This window comes from Acyrthosiphon pisum, chromosome A2, assembly GCF_005508785.2.
Source record: "Acyrthosiphon pisum isolate AL4f chromosome A2, pea_aphid_22Mar2018_4r6ur, whole genome shotgun sequence".
Lineage (NCBI taxonomy): Eukaryota > Metazoa > Arthropoda > Insecta > Hemiptera > Aphididae > Acyrthosiphon > Acyrthosiphon pisum.
The window spans coordinates 106,609,151-106,631,467 of record NC_042495.1 but is presented as its reverse complement, the minus strand read 5'-3'; the positions used below and the strand labels follow the sequence as shown (position 1 = coordinate 106,631,467).

Below are 22,317 nucleotides of genomic sequence, written 5' to 3'. Positions count from 1 at the left end.
ACTACTAGCGCTCTACAGATGTGGTAGAATTGTGTACTAAATCTGTAACGCTTTCCGGCCGCAGCTATCAATTTAGCACGATTTAAGATAGTATCCGTATAAGGTCTATGGCCCACATATTCTATTCTGTGCCACAACCATTTCTTATCATTGGCCATTTTCGGCACCGCTGCAAAGTGGTTTCCAGTTTGATAGTGTGGTGTGTCCGTGTGACGAAATTGAAAACATTGTTCGTTTCGTAACAGACGAGTTTAATATTAATGTTAAAGTAATAGGTATGACTTAGGGCACTAATGCACTGTTATAGTATTACATATTGACATAACAATATTATTGACGGTAGTCCAAGTCCAGTGTACACTGTTCGCAGTTGTCGTTCTTCTGCGTGAAGTAGGTGGAAATTAACTCGTGGATTATGGAGTATACCACGATTTACGACCTTGAACTGGTTACTTATTAATTAGTAATTAATGATAATGTTATTACTACCACTACCCGCGACGTTACTGTGGTCAATCAAAAATACATAATAATAAACTATATGATTTATAGTGACATTTATTGAATTGTGAATCCGAATGTCGTACGGTTTCGTGTATAGTTTGTGATCACTATTCCTTTCATTAAAAAATACCAATAGATATGACTGATTTAACAACGTATTATAATTATTACATAAAGTATTGATGTTCGAACGCATTCGGTTTGTGAAACCCGAAACTCCGCAAGGTTCTGTCGATTGTTTTATATTAGTACGTTGAACAGTTTGAGAAGACTCACATACCTATCGGTGCAATGTCCAGTAAAAATGTGAAAAGCACTAGGGTCGAGTCCGAATTGGCCGGGTGTCGAGAAGAAGGAAATTGGTCGAAGATATTGGAGCTCGTCGAGCAGTTGTCGTCCGGCAAAGGCGAGTATATTCAGACATAATGTTTACCTAACTCACAACGATCTGTTGGGCTGCAGTAGACAATAGTGATTTTAGAATTTATTGCAGCATGAAAGCACAATAATGGGGTGTTGACTAGGTGATAGGACAAGTTTGATTGAGTAGGACTGTCCCTAGAAGTTGTCGTAAAGAAGTAAAGCTAAAATGTATACTGAAATATTGTAAGTCAAATTGAGAGAAAGCTTAACTTTTTTTTATTCATTTAATAGTCACTAAAGTAATGGGAAAAATAATTTCAGAATATTTACCAAGTGATACCTAATGCATTATACTATTATAGACGTGTTTTTGTTAAGTTATGACTTGTAAACAAAATATTATACCTTATTGTTTTATATAATTAGTGAAATATTACTGTCAGTCAAATCACCATTTACACTAAGTAAAATAATAGTTCATGGTTTGACCGTGTATTATATTTAAATCAGAGAATCAGTGTAAGTAGTGCAACCATTATTAGGTATACCTATTTATCATCTATATAATATTAAACGATTATGGTATTTTACTGTCTACTAACTCTGTAGATATTAATAAGTTGTGTTTTTAAAATTATAAAAAGAGCTCGTCCTGCGAATCATAATATATCAATTATTATGTTTGTATAATTTACAATTTTTTTCATTTTTAGCAATACTGTACAATTTGATGGTCGGCGAGGCAAAGTTAGAAATGTTTTTAGAGGAACACCCTCCCATTGAGAGCAACATTGCAAAAGCTTGTAGTGGTCTTAATGAGGCCAAATCATACTTAACCGAATCTATTAGTGAACTCTCTACACAAGTAATAATTTAGTAATAATATTAATATAATGTATACTTAACTAACTTAATTCAAATTATTTTTAGTCGGGCTTGAGTATTGATAGTCATATGTTACTTGCTAAATTGTGTTATGCTTGTGGTCATTATGACGAAGCGATGGAACATTGTACAGAAGCCAAATTGAACTCAATAATACAAACAGATTTACAAATCCGTAACATAAGGATATTGTCCGAGTCGTTTGCAGTAAAAGGTGAATTAATTAACCTTATTCAAAATTCTACTGAACATAATTTTAGCGTAAGCATAGGTATCATTTTTATTGTATTAATTTTATAATTATAATCGTAGGTTTATGCCAAGAAAAGTTAAAACCCGCTTCCAGTTCTCGTTTTAAAAAAACAGAATGGATTGAAGGTGTTATTAAAAACTATGAACAGGCGGCCAATTTAGGCATTTTGTATTTGCAAGAATTGGACAACAAGGAAAATCAGCTCATGTTGCCTTCGCCACTTGGTGGGAATGCACCACAGATCACAAATAACAATTCTTCATCTGCTACAGGTATTTTTTTATATTCTTGCTTTTACATGCTAAATGTCTGAAGTTAATTTCTTTTAAAGGATCTCATTCACCACAGCCTGTGAACATGACACATTCTCTGAGTATCTTAGTTGAGACGGCTATCTTGAGATTGCCAATATTGCTTATTGAGAGTTCAAACTATACTGGTGCCATAACAACTTTCAGGTAAATAAAGAGTAAACTTACTTGCATAAAGTATCTAATTATAACTCTTATGGTTTTTACTTAGGAATATATTATCAGCTTGTGAAGCCCATGGTAGTCATTCCATTCGACTCATTTTAACATACCAATTTGCTGAATTTCTTTTACGCAAAGTTTCTCCAAAATACTATTCACTGCCAACTCAAAGTAGTAAGTTCTTCATATATAAACAATTTAATTCAAAAATAAAAGCTAATTTTAATTATTTTAGCTCCCTCTAAAAAACAGTCATCAAATATAAGAAGATCAAAAAAATATAATACTATTAATATGTTCATGCCTAGAAGCGAACATGAAGAAGTAATATTATTGCTTATTATAAGGTAATCGCTAAATCTTTAAAAAATAATTTCAAATTTAATAACTGTATTTTTAAACAACAGTGAGGCAATGGCAGCCAGAAATGCAGTACTTAGTCAGTCACCAGAGTTCAAAGAAGCAAGAATTAGAGCTTTTAGTTTGGCCACAGCCATTTATGATCTGCTTACTTTTGCGTTAGTCCTTTGGGGTCAATATAATATGTTGTACGAGGTTAGTTAATGTTTGTATCTTTTTGACTATATCTAATTTTAATTATAATCTATAAAACTAAAATTTGATTAGTCTTTTGAACGTGCAATGAAATTTTCTGCTGATGATGCTCATGTTTGGATGCAACAAGCTCTATGTCTTGAAGCTGCTGGTCGTCATATTAAAGCATTGGAAGTATTAACGCAAGTTATATGTATGCAACCCAATGCTATTGTTCCTTGTTTATTAGCTGCTCGAATTTGTTATCAACATTTATTTAAGGTTTACTTTAAGAATGATATATTAATATTTATGTGAAAATATATAAATACTAATTTTAATTTAGATGGAAGAAGGATTAGGTTGGAGTCAAGAAGCTCTTAAAAGAGAAAAAATGCACTCTGCGAATTTGTTATCAAGATGTAATCTATACATAGGCATTGGAGCACAGTGCATGGCATTGACTTCGTTTTTGAAATCAGTCAAAGATAAATATCATGCCCTATGCTTTGAATCTCTTAATAAGTATGATTTTTTAAATTTAAATTAATGTTAATCATTTTTTTTATTTAATTGTTGTTTATTATCTTAGAGCACAACAATTGGATCCCAATGATCATCTGGTTTATTATTATTTAGCGTTTTATTATGCGTGTTTGGCTAAGGTGCCAGAAGCTACAACTAAAGTACGTCAAGCATTAACATTGAATCCTGAACACACACCGTCGTTACAGTTAGCTATCTTATTGTTGAGTGCTCAAAAAAAAATAAACGAAGCCAAATCTCTTTTAGAATCATCTTTGGAAGATTTTCCTGATCACATTGGTCTGTTATTCATTAAAGCCAGAATCGAATTGCAGACAGAAGCTTCCGATGTAATTAAAATACTACGTTTTCATAAGCTAAGCATATTATTCATTTTATTTTTGTTTGCATACATTTCTAAAGGTTGCACTTGTGACAGCTAAACATATGCTTTCTATGTGCAAAGCTTCAGCCAGCAATGAAGGTTCTCCTTCCATAGAACATACTGATACTCGTAGTATTTTTCAGCTTTACACAACTGAACTCTCGGACAAAGATTCAAGTAATACACATATTTACACAGTTCTATAATATTTGTATTGATTATTAAGTTGACAAATTGCATATGAGTAGATTCTTTGGGGCCAGCGCGTATTGAACAAGCTTTATCAGAAGTAGCATCATCTATTAGTTCACTGGTGCCCCAACGACCTGTGACTAATACGGTGTGGCACACACAGCAAAATGTTTGGTTACTGTTAGCCGAAATATACTTGTCCCAAGAACAATTTGATTCAGCAAATAATTGTTTATTGGAAGCAGCCAGTATTTTTCCATTATCACACCACATCATGTTTATGGTAAATGTGCTTAATATATATCGCTTTAAATTGAATTGGATATGTCTGCACTCTTGTAAATTACCTTTATTTTTGTTTGCATTTTTATTATAATGATTCCGTCTCAGGCGCGGAATATTTTAATAGGGGGTGCTCAAAAAAAAGAAAAATTGGCTGTCCCTTTTGTTTTAGATTATGTAATTTATTATACAAATGTATCTTATTGGTGTCTTAGATGACTGGCTACAGCCCCCCCTCCCCAGAATCCACGCCTGTTCAATCTTATAGACTATAATTTTTTTAATACTGAAGTCTGCATAATTATACCTCAATAAAAAACAATTTAAGATCTAAGTGCAGTATTACTAATATCTTAAATTGTGGATTTGTCTAAAGCATTATTTCACTGTATCACTGTGTGTGGATGCTTAGTTTTCATATTTTTCCTATTACTATAATATATTTTTTAATTTTATACTGACTTTCGAAATAAATTCTTTCTCTTACTATGTCGATACAGAGAGGACTATTTCATGAAAAAAGAAATGAGTTCAATGAAGCAAAACAATGCTATCAAAATGCTGTAACAGTTCATCCGGCTCATTTGAAAAGCTTACAACATTTGGTAATTACATCAATATTAATTCTACATGCAGATTTTTTTATCACACTACTTTTGATGTACAGGGTTTGATGTACCATTATTTGGGTAGCCACAGATTGGCTGAAAAGACATTAAGAGACGCTGCAAAAATAAATCCTTACGCTCCGGAAACATGGTACGTTTAAGTTCAAATAAATTGAATATTTTAATGTTGCATGTTTGTAGCCATTGAATTAAACATTACAGGTATAACTTGGGGAAAGTCTTGGAGAGTTTAGGAGAGACTGACAGTGCCACGGACAGTATGGCCACTGCTCTGCAAGTAGAGATGGTCAGTCCGATTATGCAATACACAAGCATTCCTTTGCCATTTGATTAAAACTATTGTATTTTTTATTATCATTATTATTTATTATTAAACCGTATTCTTTACTTGGTAGACAAAAAGTAATTTAAAATAAAGAAGAATGGGGTTACCGTTACCATAATCTATTAAACAAGTTGACATGCTTGTTAGTTGGCAGTATTAAATTATTTTAGTTTAGTTTTACTTATTATTTGTATTATTTGATAATGTTTGTTATGTTATTTGATCAAATCTTTGTTGTTTATTAATAAATGTAGCAATTTTGTTTAATTGTCTATAGTTTTGGTTTTCCATAATTAAATAACTATCATTAAATTGTTGTGTTATAAGTCTAGTGCAACCAAATCAAATAAAAAGTAAATACTTCATATTTTGATAATATAAAAAAATATATCTAATGAACCCGTGCACTTTGTTGCCCATTAAGTGTACCAACTATATGTGACTCAAACTTTGTTCAATTCGTTATTTAATATTCGGTGTATGGTTTCAAAATTAATCTTAACTTTTCCGTTGCCCGTAATAAAAATTCTGATTCACAGCAGTGCATTATCAGGTAGGCAATCTACCTGCGGAAAATCGCGGACCCCTTGCTGTATGTACGTTAGTGTATGATTTAACTCTAAAGTATCAAAGTTATACCAAGTTTGTCGTATTCTACCTATGGTGGATTGATATAATCAATTAATACAAAATCCTAACCGTACTAAAATCAGATGAATAAACGCAAACGCATACAAAAAAATTCATTCAAATCGGTCTAACCATTTAGGAGGAGTTCAGTCACAACACACGCTTATTGCACTTAGCAACACATTCTGCGAAATAATTTAATATGTTTGGTAACCAACGGCAACTGTATAAAAAATAAAATAAATTGTCGTAGGTTAAAAATTTCCCTGTATGAGCCACCCTTTAAAATAAAAATATGGATGTGAAAAATAGTTTACATCCCTCTCTGAGACCTACATAATATACACAACAAATTTCATTAAAATCGGTCCAGCCGTTTCGGAGGAGTTTGGGAACAAACATTGTGACACGAGACTTTTATATATTAGATTACTTACAAAACTATCAATTTAATATTAATCAATTAAAACAGGTAAATAGCTAACTACTTTTTAAAAGCAGCATAAATGCATAATAATGTTTATAAATCTGGCGACAAGTTAAGCATATTTACAAATTACAATTTTCATGTCAATATCAAAGGTTTATGAAAATGTCTAAAACGTAAATAATTTATTTTTCTTATCAAAAATTGAATCTGTTTAACTAATAAAGCTAGTTATAAGGCTTGCAACTTTAATAAAAGGTTCCTTGTAACTCTTTCTTATAGTCTAAGCCTATATCAACTAATAAACCAAAAGAATATATACACAATTTTTTTTCATAGACTTTTGTCGTTCAAATGTGTATAAAATTATATAAACAAAGTAATGATTTTAGTATTTTACTATATGCTGACATATTTTTTTTATTTTTTTGTTAGGTCAAAAAGCTTGAAAATGTAATATTAGGTTAGGAACCTTAAGTTGATATACAATTTTCCAAACTATTTACCATAAATAATCACTTTTTTCAAAAGCTTTAAAGTCAAATTTTGACAAAATCTTAAAAATGTGTAAATTATTTTGTATTTAAAATGTTAATGTTAAATTTTTGTAGCTAAGGATTGAAAATTTAAAACAATATTTCTCAAAATAAAACGAAAACGTACTTGATGTAGTTTAATTGAACTGCCTTAATAATGGGTGGGACGTGGGTGGGTGTTGGGTAAAATTGTAGAGCATACTTCTTAGTATTTCTTCTATAATTATATTAAACACAGATAATATGTCATTAAATAATTTATACATAATTAGTTGAGCCAGTTTCACAGTCGTTTGAAGGGGTGGGTGGGGTTCAATCAAACTATTTGAACTGCCAGTTTTAATTTCATTCGGCGCTACTGCTACCATTAGACATTAGGGCCTACCATTTTTTTTTTTTTTTTATTGGGTTTTAATCCAGTATTGAAGAAGAGATATTTGTATTCCTGCACCATTCAAAATATAATAACTAACAATTAATCGTCTATTCCTCGTAAACCATAGCGCCTTCAGCATAATGTCCGAGTATAATGAATTTGTTTTTTGCCGGATTATCAGCTGGAATATATTTTATTTGGAGTATAGTTTTGTAGTTTAACAATGGCTAGAGAGTAGTTTTCATTCTGATATAATGATATACCTAGTTGTCTAAAAAAGCATTGAGTAGTCTTTCTTATTCCATGCTACTGGTTGATTTTCTAAAAAAACTCGATATGGATCACTGGATTAAGGATGAACATTTTTGTGCCACTGGCACTTTTGGTTGGGTTAATATTTAGTTTCCATATTTTGAACCAGGGGCGGGTGCGAATCTAAGGAACAGTTAATATTCGCTCATCAAATTGGCCTCTTTTCAGATCTTGAGTAGTTGGACACGTACAGTATAAATTATTTTTTTTGTTTTATACACCTAGTACACCAAGTATAGATTTCTAATCTGGTTTTAATAAGTGGCCCCTTGAAATGTCCTGACCCACAGTTTCCTAACTCTGGATCCGCCCCTGACCAGGGGTTGACTTAATTTAAAGACTTGGAGTTTTTTTATTGATGATTCCTGGGAGTTGTCTTGAGAAGTTGAGTGAGGATTGTTTTGTTGTCAGCACACCTCAAATTATGTACATGATAATACCAGTAGAGTTCAGAGATAGTTTAGAGAAGATTCAGAGATATTGTGACTGTATAATATATTAAAGAGGGTCGATCTTAGGACTGATCACTGGGGAAATCTAGCTTTGATTTTATTTTACATCTACAGAGTATAAAACAAGAATAGATAATAAGTTATGCTGATGACACTTTTGTTTTGATTAAGAAAAAGTAGATTAATGAGTTGTGCAATTCAGAAAATGATGTTGTAACTTATAGCAGTAATTGAAATCTGATTTGACAACACACTTAAACTCACTTCATATTAAACAAAACAATAGGTCCTGAATATGCAGGTGATTCAGTTAGTAAAATAAATTGTAGTTGTCTAGAAATAAAGTAAGTTGACAATTTAAAATATTTACGTTTGATATGTGTTAATAACCTAAATTAAATAAATGTATTAAATATGTTATTATAATTAGGAAACCATTCTGTAGGTGTAAACCTTCGTAAACAAAAATAATAAATTTATTTATGCTGCCATATCAAATAAATAAAACTCTTGAATATTGCAATTTCTGGAGGGTCTAGATAAAATTCTTTAGTATAGAATATTTTTAAAATCGTAAGTACAAACCTACTGATCTGATTTTGAAGAACTTGATGTTGATTGCTTAGATATACTATAAAGAAATAGATTACTCCCGTCCTATATAAACGTAAATATGTAATGAATAGACTTAAGCATGATTATTCAAAAGATTAATAGCATAATATTTTGGATGCTTAAATCTATTTAAAAATTAATTTTTGTTTTAAATAACTAAAAATCTGATAATTTTGTAATAATGATAATATACTAAAAAAATTATATGATCTACGATGAATAAAAAACCATTTTATAAGAAGACTGTTTTATATTATAAGTGAAAATAATTAAATAATTATTGAGGAAGAACTCAATAGCTGGCCTGCTTTCCAATAGGTTAAAGTCTACATGTACAAGTATAATTTGAATTTTGATTATACGTGGTGTATCTTCTTGAAAATTGCTATTTTAAATAAATATTCATAGCACTCCAATCTAAAAATGAATTAAAAATAATAAGTAAATTGTGTTCCTAATACATCTAAACACTTATACTCACTGTGTTTTGGCGGTTTTCCAATTGCTGCCCCATACATACATGCCATGGTTTCGGACCAAAACCGCCGAGGTACTGGGGTATTTTTTAAGGGCAATTTTAAAAGTGTCCACTAAATCTTTCTCATACTTTGAATTCTCTATTATTGGTATGATGAGTTCTTCATCGTTATCATAGAACTTTCCCTTCTTTTCGTTGTATATGCCCTAAATTAAGTTTACAAATTATTTGATCTATTACAATACCATTTTATAATTTTTACATACTTTGATCATCTCCAACCCAGTAATCTTTACTTCGTTTTCAGGGTTCAACAGACATAATTTTACTACTTCTTGTGAGTGTACGTGTATCACAGCTCCTGCATTTCTTTCTAAATTTTTTCCATAAATTATTTGTAAAGAAAAAAAAATTACAATTTTCTAATTTACCGGTAAATGAACACATGAATATAGGTGTGCACTGGCTTTTGGAAAGTTTTTTTTCAGGTTTTGGAATTATAACATCTTCACCATTCAGGTTTTGAACAAATAAGTCATCAGGCTGAATCCTCTCTTTTTGAACACCAGATGGTGCGATGAAAATTTGGTCGCTAATACATCATTTTAAATTATTAATACAATTTCTCCAAATGTTATTAATTTTTAAGCTAATTAGAAATGTTGTTATATTTTATTATACATATCTAAATTATATGAATTTGTAACATGTGATAAAGAAATAATTAATAAGCATAATATTTTAAATTTATGTCACACTATTATATTAACATAATTTAAAGAAAATTAAGATAGTAAATATTAAATAATAATAATTAATTATTTACTTGTATTTAATACTGATTCCACCACCCGTCCCAGTAACCCAGCCGTTCGCATAAAATTGTCGACACAGCTCGGGTATTAAATTACGAGGGTGATCTTCTGAATCATCATTCTGAAACATAAATTACAATTATGTACAGCTTATACTTTTTTTTTTACTAATTTCGATCTATTAGAAAATTAGAAAAGATTTGGTTGTTTACAAATATAGTAAAATAAAATACCATAAAATTTAAATAGGCAAAAACTCCTGTCCAGACCCTATAAAAACTGAATGTCTGACTTCAATTAGAATTTATTAAATTAATTTAATTTTACATTAGCTAATCCGATAGTATTACATAACTTAATTCAGTAATTTTCATTATTTATTATATTACTGATTTATTAATACTTACACAAGATAATATATTTGATGGGGCAAAATCATCAGAAACATAATCCATAATTTATTTTAGTCTTAAGATGATATTTTAAGAGTAAAAAAAATAATCTAAAAACATGTGATTTTACTATATAATTTGTATAAGAAAATATCTAAATGCAATAAATTTTTATTATGTTGGAAGTCGATATCTCAATTTTTTTGTTATCTCAAACTAAATTTAAATCCCCACAAACCAATCATTATAATAAAACTCGATATCTCAAAACTTTTTTTAGTTCCCCTTGAGATTTGACATAACAAGAGTTTAGTATATTATAATTGAGTGCCAATGTTATCTTATCAACTATAGAATAATTAATTTTTAATGAGTTTATATTAGGTTACCTATTCAAAATACAATAGATAAATTCTCTGATAATTGTTGCCGATATATATATATGTAACAAATCATATAACTGCTGATAAACATAATGTTTGATATTATTTTAAATGTGACTTACTACCAATGCCGGCTGCTCATGATCAGACCCAACATTTTTCTCCAACATAGAAGGTTGCTTGATAGGAGCTTTTTCCCCAGCAGATGATTCTGCCTAAATAAATATTCATTAATTAATAAATGTTAAACTGAATGGTTTAAATATATAATATATTAAAATGTCTTTAAATGAAGTTTGGTTTATTATTGATCAATATTTTAAAAAGTTATGTGAATTGATAATGTTGTAAAAATATTATTAATACATTTAAATTAAATACAGTATAACACACAACATATTTATAATGCATATAACTAATACCATATTGTTATGTGAACTTGTACATCGTGGCACATTATATTTTAGAAGAGTAAATAAAGATAAAATATGCAATTATAAAAGAGTTATAAAAATAAAGATACAAATAACAATATTATTTTATACTTGTGTAGTTGTATTAACAAATTAATTGATACAAACAGTTGTTACCATGAATGGCTACTAATTTTTGAAAAATAATGAAATACGCAAATATTAATTAGATATGACTTAATTACAATCTAAAAAGAAATTAAATTGTATCATTACATCTAATATTTTTTAATACCTACTCATTTTTTTGAAATAATTTGTGTTTAATAATGTAAAATGATGTTCATAGTTAAAATGTTAATTTTAATTAGATTAGCTTTTTTTTTATTAAAATATTATTTTAATTATATAGTCTTAGATATCTTCAATAATAAATTAAACATGTGTGTAAAAAGATAAATGCAATAATAAAATAGTTCATTTTAATCAAAGGCCTTTAAACTCATAAATGCACATAGTCACGTACAAGTCAATTATAAAATATCTGATTAAATTACATTAGTTTACCTACCTTGTTAGTCAATTGTGAATTAGATGCTAAAAAGTTGTTAGCAAAAAATGAACTTATACGCTGGTCTCTGCAATATAATTATAAGTTTACATCTCATTATATAAAATTAATTAATTTTTAAAATTTTAAAAATAATAAATATTTAACAATTAAAAGAAGTATACAATGTTTAAACTGCATTAGTCATTACGTTTTAATGTCTTACTTATTCATTGCTGCTAAACATTCAGCTTCCTCCACAGCTTGATTCCACTTAATTTTTAATTTACTGCGAGAAATCTGAGTCTGGATACAAAAAAAAAATACATAAATACATATTATATTTCAAAGAAAAAAAAGATTACATTAATTAACAGCCAGTTGCTCAAAGTTTATTATAGTTTTTTAATTCATATTTCTATTGAATTATGTGAAACTAGCTGTAAAACCATACTTGGACCAAGAAAAAATTAACATGAAATACAGTGCTATATTAGTCTTAATGGTATAGTGGTGTACCCGTTTATGGGATAATCAGTATTGGTATACCTCATTTATGATTTTGTGAACAAATTCAAGAAGATAAAATCTATACACAATAACATGTACATTGCACCTATGACATAACATTTTGAATAGGGACAATTTGACATAAAAAAATAAAAATAGACTACTAAAAAAAGTTATTTATTATTTATTGAATATTATAATATGCCAAAAATAAATCAGTATTAAAATATTTAAAGAAAAATTTTAAAATGTTAATTGATGTCGAATAAACCAGAAAAAACATACAATAACTTATCATACATAACGATATATTTTCAATTATCAATATCAGTTTATTTATATCGATATCATATCGTGATATTGAAATATTAACAATATCAATATCGAAAAACGATATATCAATACAATTTAAAAAAATTTAAAACTAAAAACAATACTGAATACAAAATGTATTGAAGTTTTTTTTTTAGAATTGATATTTCTTACATTAAAAAAAGTTTATTATATTATAAACAAAAAAAAATTAGATATAGAATTAAAGTCACAGGTACATTTTTTACTTTATAGATACCATAGAGACCTAAGTTTCATAATTGTTCATTGGCATTGATTCACAGTCAAAACTTATAAAAATAAAAAATATGTATTTCAAATTGCAACGAATTAATATCGATTTTTGATATTAATATTGAAATACTTTCGATAGTTTAGTATTATCGATAATGAAATACGATATCGCTGTGAATCACTATTATAACTAATATGTTAAATTTACTAAAACCAGGTTTAAATTTAAATTAAGTATGATGTGATTTTAAATTGGTGGTAATATTATAAAAAATATATTATGACATTCGAATATATATATAAAAAAAAAAAAGAAAAAATGGGTTTTGTTTAAATTATGCTGATTTTGCAATATTTATCATAGGTCTTTCATTTGTTTCAATTTAAGACCTAATTATGAGAGAATTTCTTAGAATGATTACAATCTTTACTTGACTGGTTTGAGAAAAATTATGTTGAGAGGGTTAATAATAATGGAAGACAGCACTATTTCCACCACACATTTGGAATTTACACTCCTAAGTTTTTAATGGCTAAGATCACGCTAAAGCAACATTAGAAGATTAAATGTCTAAATGGGAGTTCAACACCATAGTTTGTGGTCTTTTATCAATTATTTGCAAAAAGCAAAAATCCTGGGCAAGATGTATTTTACTAAAAGCAAATATGAAAAACACTCAGTCTTAATGGATATGTGCACAAAATGTAGAGCCAATTGGTACAGTAGTTTCCAACTCTATAAGCTCCATATAATTATATATTCATTTTTATACAAACAAATATAATCAACCTAATAACATGAAACTATGAAATAACAATCCATCATTTTAGATTTGTATGTAGAACTATTACTCGCGATTGCTTCTTTAAAAACAATGGTAGACTGGAGCAAAAGATTTTGTATGATTTTATTTTTAGTGCTGAACCTGCAAAAATCTAAATATAGTTAATTTAGCTTTAATTTAAAGCTTTTCAGATTTTTAATACAGAATATTGTGATATTACAACTACCACAATAATAATTATTTTATAAATAAAAAATTAACTTAATTTTTAGAGTATATTATAACTGCACTCTAAACATAGGTAGTAATCATATTTAAAATTGCAAATTTTTAGTTGCTAATGTTAATAATAATAAAGTATTAATGTTACCAATTTTTACTTACAGTAATTTTGGGAATCTCGGTTAATATTTCCTCTTTGCCAGAGAACTTTGAAATTTGTTTCATTTTAATCCAATTTCTTTTATAAGCGTCATTACAGTAATATATGTGCAACATGGGTACCATATTCTCATCTAAAATTTAAATACAACAATAGTTAATTAAAATTAAAATGTTTATTAAATTTAATACTTTAATTTAACATACTTTTAGAAAACTTATTTGTTTCTGGGTCTGTAATTACAATTCCTGGCCATACTGGATACTTCCCTGTCTTAGCCCACACCATGTCACCAACATTAAATATATGTCTTTTGCCATTACTCATGTTATTAATTGCAGCTGTTGGAGAGGATTTTCCATTGCTTTTTTTGGTCAATATAAAATTTATTTTGCGGTATGACTCACCCAATGACAAGTCAAGCTCTTCATTAAATTTTCTTTTACTTGATATACGGCCATATCGACTCTTCTTCAAATCTTCTGCTTTTTTCATGATTTAATCTAGAGGAATAAAAAGTATATGATTATAGCAAAAAGAGATAAAATTTTACCAATAAAGTAAGTATGTCTAATGTCTATAGCATAGGTATGTAACATTTTAATCAGTGGGGGACATTCTTTTCAAACCCAGAGGGCAAATATTTTTTATATGCATACACATTTCTTTTTTTTTTTTATAGGTAGATGAGAAGAAATTGTATTCATTTTATACTTATATATAAGGCAGAGAAGTTATAGGATTTGCATGTTTTATTCTGGGCCTCTATTTTATAGCAAACCAAGATATAAATATAAATCATAGGCCCCCTAGTTGAAATCTAAAATTTTTTTTTGCATATTTTTGCATATTTTAAAGATTTAAAAGAAAGTTGCATATTTCGTTATTTTGTGCATATTTCATGCATATTCTACATAAAAACTTAGAAAATTAAAATCTAGCGGGCCATATAGAGAGCAAAGAAATTCTAAACCGTCATTCTATAGTAAGATAAAAAAGGTTCTCGGGCCGGATGCGGGCCGCCAGTTGCCCACCTCTGTACTATAATAAAAACTATTCTAGTTTTAGAAAAAAACTCTGGGTTTGCAATAATATTAAAAATTTTAAAAATTTTGAATGGAGAAAGTTCATCGATGGATGGTTTACCAGAAGACCTAACGGGAAATGATTTAACATTTTATAAATATGCACCAGTAAGTAGTAACATCAACAGACGTCAAAAGAAGTTTTTCTCGGTATAAAACCATACTGGCCGACAATCAGCGATCATTCGACGTGGAAAATATTAAAAAAACATTAGTTGTGCAATGCAATAATTTATCAGGTGAGAGAAAAATGTTCTTAAAACTATTTTTGTATTAATATATTTAATATTTATTTTAAGGATAAATCCAAAATTCGAGATTGAAGAAAACCATACTAACAATCGGCGATCATTCGACGTAGAAAATATTTAAAACAAAATTAATTATGCAATACAATGATTTTTATATTTCTTTTATATCTAATTTTTTTATTTTACTATAATAATATAATTCAATTTTTTTTTGTGCATATTATCTTGCATATTTAATGAATTTGAATGCATATTTTCAATTTTTTATGTGCATATTTTCCAATTTTACCTTCTATAACTTCTCTGCCCTACAGTTATATATGACATAATTTTTATTTATAGTCAATGTTTAACGTTTTGATGACCATGATGACTATTAGAGTTTAAATACCTAAGGAGCACTGTGTAATTTTTTAGTATAATATAAATTATTAAGTTTAAGTTAAAATTATTAAAGTAACAAAATATATTTTTAATATTTTTAAAATGTTAAAGTATCACTTTAACCCAATACGTTAAAGTATCACTTTAACCCAATACAACTACTACGATTAATCACCTAATAAAGAACAACAATATTGGAGTTTTTACAATAGTTTGGATATGATAGGGGATGTAATAATTAATTAGTAGGTATACACTATACAGCAAATTATTTTAATAATAATATATAATATAAGTTTCGTACTAAAAAAAAACCACAATTAATCAGGTAGGTAGTACTTACCCAATTAATACTTCTTAATACCTACTCTAAATGTTTGTATACACTTAAGAGGATGCCAGCGCACTGTTTGCTTCCTCTCTCTAGCCCACGCTCAACATAGACAAAATGCATTTACGCAGAATCATTTTTTATATGTTTTTGATTAATCTTAAGAGTAAAATTACCTATTACAAAAATTATAGAAGATAATATTTTTGAGGGTACAATATACCGGTTTTAAATGTTATTCAGTTATTCTTATTTGACTTTGTATTCGACTTTCAAAATAAAAAAATTTTGTACATTTAAATAATGTTATATTTATTTTGAAATAATATTCAGACAAAACGATATGTAATACACTCGAAAATATTATTCTCCATCATTTCTGTAAGGGTTTTTGTAATGGATGACTTTATTCAAGACTACTCAAAAACATAAAAAAATCATTCTGCGTAAATGCGTTTCGTATAGGGTGCGCGTGGGCCAGAGAGATAACAAACAGTGCACTGAACATCCTGAGATTTTAGATTTTATCGCTGAGCAGCTGTTAGTTACTTATATATAATATCAGATAGATAACATAGATTATTAACAAAATATGCGTACTAATGAGAAACGCTTCCATTTATTATTCTAACAGGACGATACACGGACATTTGTTGTTTTCGTTTTACAAGTGCGTAACATACCAAATTTACGCTCAGCAGACCACATTTAGCTTCGTTAGTTTAAAAATTAGAGCGAATCATCGACCCGTTATTAAACATGATGGTAAGAATATTATCTGTTTGCATATGGGCTTTTTACGATAGTTCAATTTTTTAGTGTGTTATGTGTATATAATATAGCATAAATTAAAAATGCTAACAAATCACTTAAAAACTAAATTATTGTAAAAAACTAGCATACAAACACAAATAATGTCCTTTTCATCAAGTTTCACAATAGGTCGATTCACTCTAATTTTTAAACTAACGAAGCTAAATGTGGTCTGCTGAGCGTAAATTTGCTATGTTACGCACTTGTAAAACGAAGACAACAAATGTCCGTGTACCTAGCGTCCCCTTAAAGATGCTCTTTTCTGTTAGTTTGACCCAACAGAAAATAAAAAAATTTAATACAATGTTTTGTTCTGTCAGGTGCTTGAATGATACCAAGGTGTTCTAAAAGAAGTGGAGCATCTTTAAAGCGACCTATAAGTCCCCAAATATAGCCTGTAACAAAGCTCTAAGGTTAGGTCAAATATGGTTCAGTAATGGAGAGGGTGCACGATACTTTAAATGAATCTTGCAAGGCTGACGAACCTATTTTGGACTTGATTTATCGTTCAAATTTCGGTTGCAGTGTTAGGACCACCAACCACCAACCTAATCATCGACCCATAAGTATTCTGTTATGGAACAAACATATGCAGTATGCATTATAGGTACAAACGAACAAGTCAAATTTGCACAACAAGACTTCCCAGTGGATAAAATCATTAAATAACATAAACATTTACATACTACATGAATACAAATAATTTAAAAACTGACAAAGTGTATACATACAGATGAAGTGTTAGAATGCGACGAGTGGACGATTTGTGTGGATTTTATGTTAACTGTTTAGATTACGTTTAGTTTACGGCAAACGGTAGAGCATCTGAATACTTTAAACATAACTCATTAAATACTGTAGACAACTATTCACAATCTCAGTACCAAACGCACAACTAAGACGAGTCACAACTCAGAACTCACCACACAACACAACCTCGACAAATAACAGTTCACAGCAGTAAAACGTAGTCGCGCAGACAGCAATGAGTAAACAGAGAAAATTACAAATGTACAAATACAAAATAACTTGTGAGATGGGAATTTGAAAATAATTGTTTTCTTAACAAAAATATTCAGGCTGTTACTTTAAGCAAAAAATAATTTCCCTATCACTGTCGACAATTCGATACATTAATATTATAAAATTAACTCTCAAATTTCAATAATATGGAGGTATACATAATATTATAATATAATACATAATAATATAATATGTTTATTCTTTACTTTAGTCTTTAAAACTCTTTCAGTAATATTTAGTTGTTTATTGCTCAATGCTCAATTAGTATTGTAAACTGCTTACCTGTGGCGTCGTACAAATTTGGGTGGTGGCGCTTAGACCCTCCTCCAAGATGTCCGTAACTAATATCGTTTATAGGTATTATCAAATAATGGTTTTTAAAACGAATTTTTTTTTTACTCGATCTCAGAAAATTCAAGGCCCACGCTAAAACCTAACAGACTACTTTTTAGCTGCTGTAAACTATAGATAGGTATATTGCGAGACGTGGGTACCTATCTGTTGATTATTTACACTAATTTTGTGATTTAAAATGTATAATATTGATCAAGAGAATCATCATCCTGCACACTTATTTGTTTTCACTCCCCGAGACCCTGAACCACGTGCAAAATGGAAAATTTGCGTTAAGTTGAACCATTCATTGTGTTGTTATTTGTTAGCTTTAGAGTGAATTCAGTGAAACAAGTCGTACACGGTAATCGGTAAAAAAGACCAAGGAAAAAAAGAACAATTTTTAAAAATATATTAGTTGATTATCACAAAAAAAAGTTATTGATATCAAATTATTATTATTTAACAAAATTAAATATTAATCATATCGTATCGTGTTGTGCTACAGCAGTTATAAAACTTTCAATATGTCCCATTTACCGTTTTTATAATCTTCGCATAATGTTACAAGTCTAATTTGCATTTTTTCATAGATAGTATGTTTTTTTTTTTAGTTCATACCTATCCACCTATAATAACATCTTGAGCCAACTTCGTTTCATCAGATCCAACTTCCAGGCGTATTTTTGTACCGTGGGATGATTATTTGAAAATTATAATATAAATCTTAAAAAATAAGTTATAATTAAATATTTGACTAAATAAAAATAATTAATTTTGTTTGTATGATTTTTTGGCATAATTCTGGTTTAGCAACCTATATCGATTTTTCAAATTTTTTTTTTCCAAAATGTGTATTTTAGGGTTCTTTATAAGAATGTAAAAAAAATTAGCAAATCGGGATATATTTTTAATTTTTTGTCCGAGTGATATTCAATTCTAAGTTTTTTTTGTTTTTTAAAAATGCGCGTTATATACAAAAAAAAAAAAGTTTTTGAAGTTTTTCATCAATAACTTCAAAACGATTAACGAAGTTTGTCCGGGCTTCTTTTTTTTACATTCTTACAAATTACCCTAAAACGAACAGTTTGGAAAAAAAATATATGGGGTGTGGGGACATCACCCCCACAGGTTGCTTTTCATTTAATGTCAGGTGGGGGCTACAGCCCCCCCCCCCCATATTTCAGCCCTAGTTGCGCCACTGGTACTTTCTTAACATTTTTAAAAATTTCAAACACAACTACCGAGTACCGGAGAGGTTGAGAAATGGGAATTTCGATCAGTTGAGCACCCATTATTAAGGCCTAATTATCAACAGCTTATTTTCATTGTTGATCACCAATTTCACAATTTTATCAAAGAAGTTATATTAATTAAAAATTAAAATATAACAAGATCATAGATAATATAAGAATATAAAAATATATTATCTACGAAAAAGATAAAATTCATAATATTGCGAATACTGCGATATCTATAATTTCCTGAAATGGTGAATCATGGAAGATTGAACAGATTCGACGTAATCAATAGGAATGGCGGACATTTCCCCCCCGACTGTTTTTGGCGTAGTAGGACATTTCCCCACCTCCATAAATTTTTGTATGCGGACAATAAATTACCCCCCCGTTTTTTTTGTTTTTTTTTATTTTCGAATATATAATTATTATTTTTAATACATATTTTTTAGCTTTTCTTCATATTTATTTTTTTTTATTTTTGTAAAAACTGTGCGTTAACTAAAAATTCTTTAATCTTAATTTCAATAAAAAAATATCAAATAATATTTAAAACTTTGATAGAACATACGTCAATGGAACTTACAAGAGAACTACTACAAAATCAAAATATGGTTTGTCATTATGGCGGTCTTCACCAATTTATCCACCTTTTAGGAATGTACACAGGGGCGGATTTACCCATAGGCCACCAAGCACGCGCCTAGGGCGCAAAATTTATTGGGGCGCAATTTTTTAGTTAATTTTTACTTTTTAGTTTTTCATAATTTCATAATTTATTATATTTACCTAAATTTTTTTTTTGTATACAACTTGCATGAAAAAGGAGAATGACTCTCGTAGCCCCGTCGCAGTAACGTTTTAATTCATAAGCTGCTATAATACCTAACCACGCAGTTTGGGTTCAATCCTGCTACCAGCGCGCGCTGTGCCGCGCCGCCACGGCCAGAGGCTCGATATCGGCACTCGCGAGGCAGTTGCCGGCGTTGCCTATGTTAATGCATGGGAGGTGTCATACGGGTGTGCGGCGTAAACACATACAATATTGTGAATGGCACATGCGCAAAACGCCAGCCAAGGCCGTCAAATCATAGATTAAAATAGTACATACAAGTAGATATACTAGTATATTTAATCTATGGTCAAATATACTGCCTCGGGCCGCCGGGTACATTGTTATAGCGGCTCTACTAGCTAGGTGGGGGACCGCTCGCGCAGTTCTTAGCAAGTAAATAAAATTGGATTGAACCGCCTCAACCCTCACTCGGCATTCTTAGAATACTGGAATTAATTCTGGAAATCGGATGTCTTGAACGCTGGCACTGTCGCCCGTCTCCTGCATAGTGCATACTGCTCAGAAATCTTATAGATTTCATCCAATTTTTATAGTTTATTTCATGGAACATTACCCCCCCCCCCACCGTGGGAGCACGCCAATGTAAAGGGCGCTAGTGTTGTAATGCCTAGGGGCGGAAAAATGGCAAGCCGCCCCTGAATGTACATAATGCTACAAAGAAAAATATTAATGTACAAATATTTGGATGTTCATTGAAGCACTCCAGAGATCAAATTCACTAGCAAATATTAAATTATTAAATATTCAAACAGGTACAGTTTTTACAAAATAAAAAAATAAATATGAAAAAGACTAAAAAATATGTGTATATTAAATAATAATTTTAATTTTATATTCGAAGGTAAATAATTAAAAATAAAAAAAACCGGGGGGAAATTGTCCGCATCCAAAAATTTATCGGGGGGGGGGGGGGGAATGTCCGGATACCAATTACCAATCAACAATCATAGATAAAATATTTTATTGGGGCACGAATGCACGATGGAAATAAAAACTATATTTTATAAATCGATGATATCTGAGTTCGATAATGATCGCGATGTAGGTTTGTTGCATCGATACTATCTTAAATCATGATTGGATACTTGAATTAATAACTTCAAAAATATTGCAATAATATGACAAAATTACCTACTTGTTGAACTCGATTTTATTCTATTTTACAAGTAAGGGCTGCACTGCGATACTGCTCTGCTGCAGCAGATTGCAGCTGCTCCATAACAATTAACATTTAACAGTTGTATGGAATCCCCACCGGGGAATGTAAAGAAGATATCTTCTCTACATTGTAGGATTCCTTTACAAATGGTAATGTCAAATTTATTATTGTCGATGACCAGTCGATTATATTTCTAAGAATTACAATAGTTTAATAGAATTCGTGGCAATGCGAGTAAACTCCATAACTATTTAGTATTGCGATAAGGATAACACAATGAATACGTTTCAGTACTTTGTGTATACACTATACATATATACAATGTATTTAGTATTTACTCTTGTTTCTCAGAATTCACAAATAATAAAATATAAATGGTCATTAGATCATTAGTTATTTGTTATTATATAATAACTAATAAGTATTACCAGGGGTATTCGAAAAAAAAAAGTGCCGTACCTACCAACTGAATGCATAAAGGCCGTTGTTACAATGTCCGGTTAACTTAAACTTTAACACTTACTATTTTGTACATTTTATAATTTTAAATGTTTAAACAATATATTTTGACCTAGATATCTATAACCATATTACAGCGCCCGATTGAGTTTTCGGCCCACCGAGATTTAAAATTTTTATTGGCTCACCCCTCCCCTCCCCCTCGAAATCACCTATGGTCCAACATTTTTTTTTCTTTTTCTTTATCCAAGACAAGCGCAGTCTTCTACTTTTTAAATTCAATTATTACCAATACGTATAGCGTATAATATATAGTATAGTCGTGTATTAGTATATATTATTATTTAGTCGAAAAAAATATTTTAATGTAAGGACGTACTAAACCACAGACTTTGGTGTAGTTACGGGGGGG

At 29.5% G+C, this 22,317-nt stretch overlaps 2 protein-coding genes across 5 annotated transcripts; one reads left to right on the top strand and one right to left on the bottom strand.

Annotated features, from left to right (window-relative positions):
- The first annotated feature begins 161 nt into the window (after nt 1–161).
- On the top strand, nt 162–5,617 carry LOC100168773 (tetratricopeptide repeat protein 7B). Its single transcript, XM_001949269.5, has 16 exons — nt 162–910; nt 1,581–1,732; nt 1,798–1,966; nt 2,065–2,277; nt 2,337–2,463; nt 2,528–2,652; nt 2,714–2,825; nt 2,886–3,033; nt 3,106–3,294; nt 3,359–3,537; nt 3,605–3,887; nt 3,961–4,099; nt 4,171–4,397; nt 4,897–5,001; nt 5,064–5,155; nt 5,227–5,617. The coding sequence occupies exons 1-16, from the start codon at nt 796–798 to the stop codon at nt 5,357–5,359; spliced, it is 2,508 nt and encodes an 835-aa protein (XP_001949304.1). The 5' UTR covers nt 162–795; the 3' UTR covers nt 5,360–5,617.
- A 3,311-nt stretch (nt 5,618–8,928) lies between these two features.
- On the bottom strand, nt 8,929–17,862 carry LOC100159884 (probable methylthioribulose-1-phosphate dehydratase). 4 transcript variants are annotated; one of them, XM_001949231.5, is made up of 12 exons: nt 17,569–17,861; nt 14,381–14,476; nt 14,180–14,314; nt 13,976–14,106; nt 11,956–12,035; nt 11,751–11,817; nt 10,889–10,981; nt 10,003–10,112; nt 9,608–9,768; nt 9,443–9,549; nt 9,180–9,382; nt 8,929–9,115 (listed from the first exon to the last, which is right to left on the bottom strand). In XM_001949231.5, the coding sequence occupies exons 2-12, from the start codon at nt 14,466–14,468 to the stop codon at nt 9,055–9,057; spliced, it is 1,236 nt and encodes a 411-aa protein (XP_001949266.2). In that variant the 5' UTR covers nt 14,469–14,476; nt 17,569–17,861; the 3' UTR covers nt 8,929–9,054. The 4 variants fall into 4 exon arrangements, with proteins under 4 accessions (XP_001949266.2, XP_008182579.1, XP_016659457.1 ...); XM_008184357.3 differs by having other exon boundaries at nt 14,180–14,476; nt 17,569–17,862; XM_016803968.1 differs by having other exon boundaries at nt 14,180–14,476; nt 17,761–17,862.
- Between the last annotated feature and the right edge of the window lie 4,455 nt (nt 17,863–22,317).